This window comes from Vulpes vulpes, chromosome 13 (genome assembly GCF_048418805.1).
Source record: "Vulpes vulpes isolate BD-2025 chromosome 13, VulVul3, whole genome shotgun sequence".
Lineage (NCBI taxonomy): Eukaryota > Metazoa > Chordata > Mammalia > Carnivora > Canidae > Vulpes > Vulpes vulpes.
In genome coordinates, this window is record NC_132792.1 from 127,264,468 (window position 1) to 127,276,901 (window position 12,434).

General features: G+C 37.2%; 1 protein-coding gene across 1 annotated transcript in view; it reads right to left on the reverse strand.

Moving 5' to 3' along the window:
• WDR64 (WD repeat domain 64) overlaps positions 1-12,434 on the reverse strand; it is a 138,686-nt gene that overhangs the window by 16,043 nt on the left and 110,209 nt on the right. The window contains exons 17-22 of the mRNA XM_072732890.1: positions 11,978-12,079; positions 10,124-10,193; positions 8,890-8,926; positions 7,982-8,121; positions 6,397-6,502; positions 1,101-1,159 (exon numbers count right to left, since the gene is read on the reverse strand). Coding sequence (XP_072588991.1) covers positions 1,101-1,159; positions 6,397-6,502; positions 7,982-8,121; positions 8,890-8,926; positions 10,124-10,193; positions 11,978-12,079 — 514 coding nt within the window. The remainder of the gene's footprint in view (positions 1-1,100; positions 1,160-6,396; positions 6,503-7,981; positions 8,122-8,889; positions 8,927-10,123; positions 10,194-11,977; positions 12,080-12,434) is intronic.

Genomic DNA, 12,434 nt, shown 5'->3' on the forward strand with positions numbered 1-12,434 from the left:
AACTAGTTCTTGGAAACAGAAAATTCTGTGGATCAAATGAAATAGTGTTTGAAGCAGTAACCATTCTGTGACACTCTGTGAGGAATCCAATCCTAATCTATGTAAACATATGTTACTACCTATGATCCAAAAGCAAAAAAATTACTACTTATTTGCCTTTTGGATTTGAAATACGAATTTAAAAGGAAATAAACCTAGGGTAAAATAGTGCTTCCTTGCTGCAACCCTTAATTAGTGTTGAGTCTTTATAATATATGTAGCTATATTTGTATATCCACATTCATGCAAAAAGTGCATGTTTAAATGGTTATGAATAAAATTGGTGACATTTACATTGCATTAACACTAAAAAGAGCATAAAGTATGTTTGAATTACAAGGAGGATTTAGACTAGTTGTAAGAAGGAGTTTCTTTTTAATTGAAGTATATTTGACATACCATGTTATGTTAGTTTCAAGTGTACCATATACTGATTTAACAACTCCATACATTACACAATGCTCACCATGATAAGCATAGCTACCATCTGTCACAACACAAAGTTATTACAGTGTTGTTGACTATATTCCCTAGGCTGTACTTTTTATCCCCTTGACTTATACATAGTGACTGGGCACTAGATTAGACTTGTAAAGAAAAGTTATAGAATTTCCTTTTGTGAAGATATAGAAGCTATCTAAACTTGGAGGACTAGATGATGTGTGAACTCTTTGAAGCTCTGGGTTTCTACATAGATTCTCTCAAATATGTGGAAACATGAACGACGCTATAAAGCAGCCCAGTGGCTGGCTCCCTCACTCCCTCACTCATCCTCTCTGTTCACCAGTAAACCATTGTTATTTGGCATATAGCTTGTTTCTCCTTTTTTTTTTATTTCAAATATAATTAACATGTAATGTTATCTGGTTTCATGTGCGCAAATTAATGATTCAACAATTCTATACATTTCTTAGTGCCCTGAGATAAGAGTACTCTTAAGATTCAATAGTATCATATATGACTCCAGAGTAGGGAGTCTTGTCTTATTCTATTTCTAGCACAGAGAAATGATCAATTAATACATGCTGGTTCACGAATTAAACTAAAACTAAAGTTCTTACCTTTTCGTCGTGAGGTGGATCTAGGAAGGAACTGATACTGAAAAGGATAACATGTCCTTCTGTATAAAATGCAAGCATTGGAATCTTTAGTTAGATATCCTATTGTCCAAGCAGATACTACCCAGACCACAAAATTAATTTGACTTAGGCACTTTTAACAGTAAATAAAATAGAATCTGAAAAACCAGAAATGAAAGAAAAAATTCATATCAATTTTTATATATAAGAATTCTGTTTTGTTGAGTATACATAGCAACTTCATCATGACTTATTGTTGCCATGGATACTCAAAGTCAAAGTTCTTCTAGATGTCAGGGTAGATGAAACATAAATAGAAATGAAAACATCACTAACAAATGGACTCCAAACCGCTACAGAAATAATCATCCTACATTCCAAATGATAGTTACAAAGCTAGATTTAAAAATGTAAAAGGGACTATATCTAGGCATATTCAAAATGCAGAAAGAAAAAAAAACAATCTTGAAAGAAACCAGAGGGAAAAATTACCTTATCTGTAAAGGAACAACACAAGAATTACATCTAACTTCTCAGAAACTGTGCAAGCAAGAAGACGGTGGAATGAAACATTTAAGTGTTGAGAGAAAAACGATCCACCTAGAATTCTGTACCTTGTGAAAGTGTCTTTTGAAAATGAAGGAGAAATACAGACTTTCCCAAACAAAACTTGAGATAATTTGTTGCTAGTAGACCTGCCTTTCAATAAATATTAAAAGAAGTTCTTGGGGTGCCTGGGTGCCTCAGTTGGTTAAGAGTCTGCCTTTGGCTCAGGCCAAGATCCCAGGGTCCTAGTTTGAGTCCTGCATTGAGCCCCATATAAAGCTCCCTGCTCAGTGGGGAGTCTGCCTCTCCCTCTCCGTCTGCAACCCCGAATTCATGTGCATGCTAGCTCTCTCTCTTTCTTACACATGTGTTATCTCAAATAAATAAAATCTTTTTAAAAAGAGAAATATCAGAAGAAGTTATTAAAAGAGAAAGAAAATTATATAGGTAAGAAATTCAGATTTATATAAAGAGAGGAAGAGCATAATAGAAAGAATAAGTGAAGATAAAGTAAAAATTAACAACAGTTTATCTGAAGCAATAATAGCAATAATATATTTGATTATTGTAACTTATGGATATTTGAAATGAATGACAGCTATGACACAAGGGATGGGAGGGAGAAATTAGGAATACTTTGTTATTATAAGGTACTTGTAGTATCACTGAGGTGGTGTGGTGTTTGAAAGTTGACATGAATTAGTTGTAAATGTATATTTCAAACTCTAGAGAAAACACTCACAAATTTTTAAAAAGATGTATAATTGATATGCTAAGAAAAGATATGCTAGGGGATCCCTGGGTGGCGCAGCGGTTTGGCGCCTGCCTTTGGCCCAGGGCGCGATCCTGGAGACCCGGGATCGAATCCCACATCGGGCTCCCAGTGCATGGAGCCTGCTTCTCCCTCTGCCTGCATCTCTGCCTCTCTCTCTCTCTCTCTGACTATCATAAATAAATAAAAAAATAAAAAAAAAACCATTTTGACCTAATGGTTTCTGTTTAAGATGATTTGGATTAATTTGCTCTTTTTTACCTAGTCTTAACCTGGAAGTTTAGATTATAGACCTTTCTTTTTTTCTAACATGTGCATATAAATTGCCCTGTAAGCAGTGCTTCTACTGCTTCCCTCAAATTTTAATGTCATATTTTCATTTTTATTCAGTTCAAAATATTTAGAGATTTCTCTTGAGATTTTTTCCTATGATCTATTATTTAGAAGTATGTTGCTTCATCTCTACTTATTCTGGGATTTACCTTCTTTCTTTCTCTTACTGATTTCCAATTCATCCCATTGTAGTTTGAGGGCCCTCACTGTATGATTTCTATTATTTCAAATTTGTTAAGGTATAGGCAACGCTAAACTGCTGAGCCACCCGGGCTGCCCTGATGTTAGGCATGTAATGTTAAGGATCATTGTCTTCTTGGAGAATTAACCTCTTTATTGTGATGCAATGCCCCTAGTCAACCCTAATAATTTCTCTTACTCTGAAGTCTTCTCTGTTTGAAGCATAGCTGGTCTTACTTTCTTTTGGATAACATTAACATGGTAAATCTTTCTCAATCCCTTTGCTTTTAATCTATACGTGTCCTGACATATAAAGTGGATTTCTTGTAGGCAACATATAATCGGGTATTGTTTTTTAATTCATTCTGATGATGTCAATCTAAGTGGTTTTACTTAGATTGTTGACATAAAGTGATTATTGATATAGTTCGATTAATGCCTACCATATTTCTTACTATTTTCTGTTACCCCTGTTCTTAGTTTTGTCTTTCACTTTTTCTGCCTTTGTGGTTTTAAGTGAACATTTTATATCGTCCCACTTTCTCTTAGCATATCTTTTTTTTTTTTTTTTTTCCGATCCCGGGTCTCCAGGATCGCGCCCTGGGCCAAAGGCAGGCACCAAACCGCTGCGCCACCCAGGGATCCCTCAAAATGGGTTTAATGATGATTTCAGCACATATTTAAGGAAGAAATCTTAACAATTCTCTACAAACTCTTTCAGAATATAGAAGAGAAAGGGAATACTTCCTAACTTAGACAATGAGGCCAGAACACTCTACTACCAAGACCAGACCAAGTTATTATATGAAAATTATAAACCAATAGCTTTTATGAGCATAGATGCAAAAGCTCCCAACAAAATGCTAACAAACTGAATCCAAGAGGTATTAAAAAAATTATACACTATAAGGGTGACTGGGTGGCTCAGTCAATTAAGCATCAGCTTATGATCCTGGGATTGAGTCCTGAGTTGGGGCTTTGCACTGAGCATGGAACCTGCTTGAGATTCTCTCTCTCTCCCTCTGCTCCACACCCCTTCCCCTACTTGCTCTCTCTCTCTCTCTCTCTCTCAAAAAAAAAAAAAAGGAATTATACACTATGGCCAACATCTAAAAATTAACTAATGTAATTCATCACACCAATAAACTAAAGAGGAAAAATCACATGATCACATCAATAGATGCAGGAAAAGCAGTTAATAAAATTCAACACTAATTCATGATTAAAAACTCCCAATTTAGATACAAACCTTACACATTTCCCACACGTGCGCACACACACACACACACACACACACACACACACACAAACCAGCTCAAAACAACTCTAAGCGTAACCTGCAAAATCATACAACTAGAAGAAAACTCTAAATGACCTGAGATTTGGCAATGACTTCTCAGATACAATACCACAGTCAAAATACATGAAGAAAACCATTGATAAACTGGACTTAGTTAAAATTGAAAACTTTCAGGGGCACTTGGGTGGCTCATTGGGTTAAGCATCTGACTCGTCATTTTGGCTCAGGTCATGTTCTCAGGGTCCTGGGATCAAACCCCTCGTCAGTCTCCTCACTTTCCCCGGAGTCTGCTGGAGATTCTCTCTCTCTCCCTCTCTCTCTCTCTGTCTTCATTTCCCACCCTCTCCCCCACCTCTCATGCCCTGTCTCAATAAATAAAAAAACTTTAAAAAAATTTGAAAGTTCTGCTCTGCAAAAGACACTGTCAAGAGAACTGGAAGACAAGCCACAGCTTGGGAGAAAATATTTGTGAAAGGCATATCTGATAAAGTACTCTTACCTTAAATATACCCAGAAATCTTAAAAGCCAACAATAAGAAAATAAACAACCTGATTTTAAAAGTGGGCAAAAGATCAGAACAGATAACTCACCAGGAAAATATACATATGTCAAAAAGTATATGAAAAGATATTCCACATTATATGTCGTTAAAGAAGTGCAAGTTAAAACTACAAGGAGATACCATTACAAGCCTTTTAAAATGGTCCAAATCCAACACATCAAGAATACCAAATGCTGATGAGGATGTGGAGCAATAGGAACTCTCATTCATTACTGGTGGGAATGCCAAGTGGCACAGCTGTTTCAGAAGACAGTTTGGAAGTTTCTCACAGAAATAAACATATTCTTACTATATGATTCAGCATGTGCCCCTTGGTGTTTACCCAAAGGCACTGAAAACTTTTTTCCACAGAAACACACACACACACACACACACACACACACACACACACAGATGTTTCTAGCAGCTTTATTTATTATTTCCAAAACTTAGAAGCAACCAAGATGTCCTTCAGTAGGTGAATGGATAAATAAACTGTGGTACATCCAGACAATGGCATCTTATTCAGTGCTAAAAAGAAATGAGATATCAAGCCATAAAGAGACATGGAGGAAACTTAAATAAGTACCTCTAAGAAAGAAGTCTGAAAAGGCTAGATACTGTATGATTTCCAATATGATGTTCTATAACAAGCAAAACTGGGGAGACAATAAAAAGATCAATGTATGCCAGAAGTTAGGAGGAGGAAGGGAAGAATAGTCAGGACACAGGGGATATTTATTGAAACTATTCTATATGGTATGACAATGGTGGATGTACATCATCCGACATTTGGCAAAACCCATAGAATACACAACTCCAAGAGTAAACCCTAGTGTGAACTATGCACTTTGGATGATAATGATGTGTCACTGTAGATTCATCAGTTGTAACAAACGTACCACTCTTGGATATCAAAAGTGAGGGGAGGCCAGGGGCACTGGGATGGTGCAGTCAATTGAGCTCCCAGCTCTTGGTTTTGGCTCAGGTCTGATCTCAGGGTGGTGAGATTGAGCTCCCCTGTAGGGCTCTGCACTCAGTAGGGATTCTGCTTGGGACATTCTTTCCCTCTCCCACTGTCCCTCCCCTCACATCTGCTCTCCTCTCTCTCTCTCAAATAAATAAAATCTTTAAAAAAAAACCCCAAAAAACAAAAAAGAGATTTCTGTTAGATGAAAGGACAACTGTATGAGTTATAGCAATCAATATAAAAGTCCCTTAGTGAGAACAAATAATCCTTTCTAATTAATGCCATTACTCCCTTTAATAATGAAGATTACTGCAACATAACTCTTTCAAGATTAAAAATAAAAACTTTACATTCTTCCCAATATGTAAGATGAGGGAACAGGTATTCCTGTAACCCCATTTAAAGGTGGAAAAAATAGCATGTCTTGCTTTAAATAAGGAGCTAGGAATGGAATAGGTTCTCATGACATTCATTCATTGTTCTATTTATTCAGCAAGCTATTCATAACAGTCTCTCATGCTTAAGCATACTTCTCATTCTTTTGTCTCAATAAATGTCATGTATTGTCCTACATCTATCTTTATGTCATGTAGGTTGTGGGGCTACTTGTGGCTGACTACCTGAGTGTGACTTACCCACATTGCCAGTCAGAAGTATCCTGGTACACGAATCAGTATACAGCGACGTCAGAGAAATGGCTGAATGTTTTGTGAAAGGCAGCATATTTTTCAGGAGTTTTCCCTGAATAGAGTATTATAATAAATTCTATAAAATACTAATTTTGGAGTTCAACTTTATAAATATTCCTTCTAAGAATTATCTCTACTCCTGGAACATGATTCTCTTCTTTGTAATACAAACAAATTGAACCTATCTGTAGGGACTTATTTCCTTGAAATTAAGTATTCATAAAGATGTAGCAACTATTAATTAAGAGCAACTAGACTCATTATTATAGACCATTGCTGTACTTGGGGATTGTTTGTGCACTTCCCACGACCGCTTCTGTGAACTTCCTCAGACCTCTTTTCCAGGTGCATGTTCTCCTTCTAAACAAACATTCTTTTCAGGTTTAAGTGTACTTCACTTGTTTCAAACAGTAATGTTATTGCATTTGCTTTTTCAGAAATATCTGCTGAATATTGGTGCAAAATAAGGAGATTGTAAGAGATTCAAATTCAGCAGATTGTTTTAGTGCTTAGGAAAAGTCAGCACCAGGAAGGACTATCATAGGCACTGCCTTGCTTAGAGAATAAACATCCATGCTTCAGAAGAAATAATTTGCGTCTGCTGCTCATTTCCTGAGATTTACTTGAATTCAATCTTTCTTCTATTTCTCTCTTTTACTTAGACACTGCTCCAATACCAAGATACACTCAGGGAAAGTTGTTAATAGTTCACATTTTCAAACCAAGAGTTCCCCACTGATAAGCTAAGAGCTACTGATAAACTTGGAAGTTTTATCCAGTTCTGTGATCTTAGGTCTCACTATCTGCCATATGAAATTGTTGTTCTTTCCTGGATTTCCCATTTGCCTCTTTCAATGATTTCATTGTCACCAAGTCTACTCAAGATTCTTTCTTCCATCATGTCTGTTTTCCCAATTTTAAACACCACCCTCTGCTCCATGTCATTTAAAATTTTCTGGTTATTTTTTCATTGTAAAATGTTTAGGGACACAGAATACAATGTAATAGCTTCTTCCAATACTTTGGATAAATAAAAATTTATAGATATTCAATATTTGAGTGTTCTTATATTCTTTACTATAGTACATCATTAATATCCTCTAATGTTATTTACATATCCAGTGAAATATTTAGTGGCATGTAATCGTAGCTCAATATAAAGAAAGGAAAGATTAGGGGTACCTGGCTAGCTCAGTCCACAGAGCATGTGACTCCTGATCTTGGGGTTATAAGTTTGAACCCCATGTTGGATATAAAGATTACTTAAAAATAAAATCTTTAAAAAGAAAGGAAAAGAAAAGAAAGATTTAAAATAGTTAGTGGTTTTGACCTCTTGAGTTACAAAATGGTCTATTGTAAAGTTTGAGTAGCACTTTCAGGGAGCAGGCTGCAAAGCCAGCAATTTGTCTACAAGGTTGAAAAATACTAGAATTGGATGCTTTCTGGAACCTTAGAAGGCTAGGATTCATTCAGTAAGACTTTTTATCTTTCTCATTCTCTGCTGCTCCAGGTAAACAATAGGCCCCATCACCTCCATAGTCCACAAGCGAAGATGTCCATCCTCATGAGCAGTAACAATGATAGGGGGCGGAGCATCAATTAGACTGGTGCCTCCAGGATGTTTTTCGTCTACTGGCTGTTGCTTTTCTGCTGTGACAACAGTTTTCTCACCTAAGGAAAAGTTAATGAGCTACTATGCTTACAATACTTGGAATTCCAAATTTTATAGAACATAAAAGAGGAAGCAGGTAGGAAAATAGCAAAACAACACATTCTTTTCCCTAGAACATGTTTTTCAACCCCAGAGAACTTCACTTGGGGCACAGAACAAAAAGGAATTAACAAATAGAATCTTGGCTCATTGGAGAATCTAAGAAGTTTATTTTTTATCCTATTACAAAAGCCTCTGCCCTGTACACAACAGCCAAAACTCAATATACGTCCCGTGTAAATCTTACATATCCAAAATGGCTTATGAATCCAGAGTAAATGTTAGGAAAATGGGTTGAAGACTAAGAAGCTCAGTAATGCATTCGATTTTTAAAAATCTAGAATTAGCACTTAAAAAGACATGATCATAATGGAAATTCTTCCTCTTAGACTACAGAATCTTATATCACCTCAACATTTAGTCACAAAAAGAATATACTGTGGGGTGCCTAAGTGGTTGAGTAGCTTAAGCGTTTATCTCTTGATTTTGGCTTATGTCATGACCTTGGGGTCCTGGGATTGAGCCCCACATTGGGCTCTGTGCTCAGCACAGAGTCTGCTTGTTCCTCTCCCTCTGCTCCTCCCCCAACTTGTGTTCTCTCTCTAAAGTAAATAAATAAAATCAATTTAAAAATAGAATATATTGTATATTCACTAAGAATATTCTGTAACCAAAACTCCCTATTGCAAAGGAATTCTTTCAAGCAAAAGAGGTAATTTCATACTGACCTTTAATTTCACTGTCATGTATGCTCTGTTTGCTTCCCTGAATTAGGGGAGAAAAAGAGAAAGTATTTCTATGACATTGTAAGGAAATGAGATATACTGGATGAGTGAATTTACATTTCTTTTTTTTTAATTTTAAAAAATTGGAGTATAGTTGACACACAGTGTTACATTGTTACATTAGTTTTAGATAAATAACATGGCAACCAGACAAATCTTTACATTATGCTATGCTCACCATAAGTGTAGCTCCCATCTGTCACCATGCAACGCCATTCCAACACCATTTGACTGTATTCTGTAGGTTGTGTCTTTTCTTCTCGTGACTTATTCATTCCACAACTGGAAGCCTGTACCTCCCATTTCCCTTCACCCATTTTTGTCCATTCCCCCACCTCTCCCTCCCCTTTGGCAAGTATCAGTTTGTTCTCTGTTAAATTTACACTGCAAAGCAATAATTTTAAAACTATTTTTGAATTAATTCTTCTGAAAAATGTATTGCAGAGATTGTCATGTTCACAAATAGGGGGTATCTGTAACAACATGCTAGTGGCTCAGGTAGAGTATAATAATGAGAGTAATTACATGTGTAATACATGCCATATTCTTGGTGTACACGATCTCGCATTCTACTAGCAGCTTAGCAAGTTAGGCTTTATTATTCCCTTTTTACTGATGAAGAAACAAAAACTCAGGAATTAGGTGAAATCTCTAAATCTAGTGAGAAAATAAACAGAGCACTTGGATTGAAGTACAAGTCTGTCTGACACAACGCTGTAAGTTTATTCTTTTCACCATACTAGTAGTCCTAAAATAATTTTTGCAGTGAAAAGCTTCCTTTAAACAAAATCCTACCAGAGTTGTAATGTGTAAAATCTATAAAACTGGGACTGAAAACAGTTTGAAAACCAGTGTGTTACATTGTATGTTGTCTCTTCCTCCTGTGAAATGTGTGTAATACTTTTTAGCAAACAAGATTGCCTAGAATTGCTTTATTATTTCAGAAATGTGAAAATAGCCTATGTAATTTATTTTATTTATGAGTGTGTATCAATATGAAAGCCTTAAAAATATAGGAAATAAAAGATGAACACAGTTTAGACATTGCTTTTTAGGAAGTTTTTACATGCACACGACTACACAGAATTTTTCGACCTTGACCTTCTATCAAAGGAAGGAAAAATCACTATTTTTGAATCAACATTGGATGTAATAGAATGTTCTATTTCTTGCTTACCTTGCTACTCTGTGGACCTTTACTAGAATCACATTGGGACGAAGAGCACACAGAATCCTGACTTGATTTCCTACAAGGAGAGGGAGGAAACCCAAAGAAGGAAAGTTAAGATATTCCATCACACCCAAAGTGTACTCTTCTGTGTTTTAATTTCTGTAGATTACTTCTTCTATCATCTATGGATACGGAGCCACTCACTTAAGAAACAAATCACACCTTATATCTTGTGTTACAAATGTTCATGTGTCTGGAATTGGTAGATGCTTTGGAAAGCCTCAGTAATTAAGATTTATTGTTCCTAGGTCTGGGAAATAAAGATCTGCCCTGTACCATTACTCAGGCTAGATTTAGTTTCAGAAGCTGATACTGAAATGGCAGGAAGCAGGCTAGAGGTGGGCACCTGGGAAGCTTGGCTAACTTCTGCCCTATAGTATCTAGTTCTGGCCTGGTCATCTTGGAGATGCTCTGCTAGATCGGGCTGGAAAGTGGCTTAGGTTCTGGTGCAGGCATAGATATGGAACAAGTTTTCAAAAATAATCTCCGAAGGGGAACCCTCTTACACTGAGGGTGTGAATACAAGCTGGTCAATCACTCTGGAAAACAGTGTGAAGTTTCCTCAAGAAGTTAAAAATAAATCTATTCTACGACCCAGCAATTGCACTACTAAGTATTTATCCCAGAGACATAGATATAGTGAAATGATGGGAGACCCTCATGCCAGTGTTCATAACAGCAATGTCCACAATAGCCAAACTGTGGAAGGAGCCCAGATGTCCTCTGACAGATGAATGGATAAAGAAGATGTGGTATATATACAATGGAATATTACTCAGCTATCAGATAAATACCTACCATTTACATTGACATGGATGGAACCGGAGGGTATTATGCTGAGTGAAGTAAGTCAATTGGAGAAAGACAATCATCATATGGTTTCACTCGTATGTGGGATATAAGAAACAATGAAAGAAACCATAAGGGAAGGAGGGGATTCTTAGTGGGGAAAAATTAGAGAGAAAGACAAACCACGAGAGACTCTTGACTCTGGGAAGTAAAAGGAGGGTTGCAGAAGGGGAGGTGGGTGGGGAGATGGGGTATCTGGATGACAGGCATTAAGGAGGGCAGGTGATGTAATGAGCACTGAGTATTATACTATATGTTGGAAAATTGAATTTAAATTAAAAAATAAAATAATAGTCTCAGAGTAAGGCAATTGCAAGTCAAGGGGGTAGGAAGGGTGTTACCTAGGTGTATAGGTATACTCACTTCTCACTACTAGGTGACCTGAAACTAGCACAGAAGCTTTTGATTTCTTCTGAGATATGTTTACCATTATGTGTTGCCTGAAAACCAGAGCTCTCAAGTATATATAAACAGGAAAAATAGTTTTGCCTAAATATTTAAAAAACAATGCCCTGCTCCCCCCAGAAATGGATGGAGATGGGTCAGTTTCAGTAGATGTCATATGACACCCGCTGCCATAGGGTCTTTTACATTTACCCTGCAAGTGTTTCCTTCTGCCTCATGTCAGTGCTCATAGAATTAGATTTTGGCCACAGTGAGCACTTGATTTTGGTCAAGTGAGCATTGTCTATCTCTTCTACTGGTGTAGAGATTGTTTTGAGGCTGACATGCTAAAGGAAGTTACAACCCCACACAGCAAATTAGATCCCTGGGACCACCCACCTACAAAAGACAGCAACAGGGAAGACAGCTTAAGCCAAGTCGTGCACCCAGTTTATGTCTTCCCTCAGGTGTACCTTCCTCCCTGCTGCGATAAAGAGAACTCTTTTTACACTGCCCACCCGAGTCCCAGACTCCCAAGTATTTCTTGATCACTAAGTACTGAGTTACCTTGCACATTCAGGGGTTCGAAAGAGGAACAGTATGTCATTAATTTTAAAGCGTTTGGGATCCAAATCCGGGTCCCCGGTGAAGCAATTTTCAGGTCTGTACCTGGAAGTAAGCATACATTCACATAAAAAACATTTACAAGTGAGGCAACTTCCATTCCTTATAGCATACATCCCATGCAGAGCTAATTGACTCTGGCAATGTTGAGATCACTGAACATGAAGAGAAAACCCAGATCTTAGGCAAGTTTGAACCGATCTTCTTTTTTTTTTTTTAATTTTTTATTTATTTATGATAGTCACAGAGAGAGAGAGAGAGGCAGAGACACAGGCAGAGGGAGAAGCAGGCTCCATGCACCGGGAGCCTGACGTGGGATTCGATCCCGGGTCTCCAGGATCGCGCCCTGGGCCAAAGGCAGGCGCTAAACCGCTGCGCCACCCAGGGATCCCTGAACCAA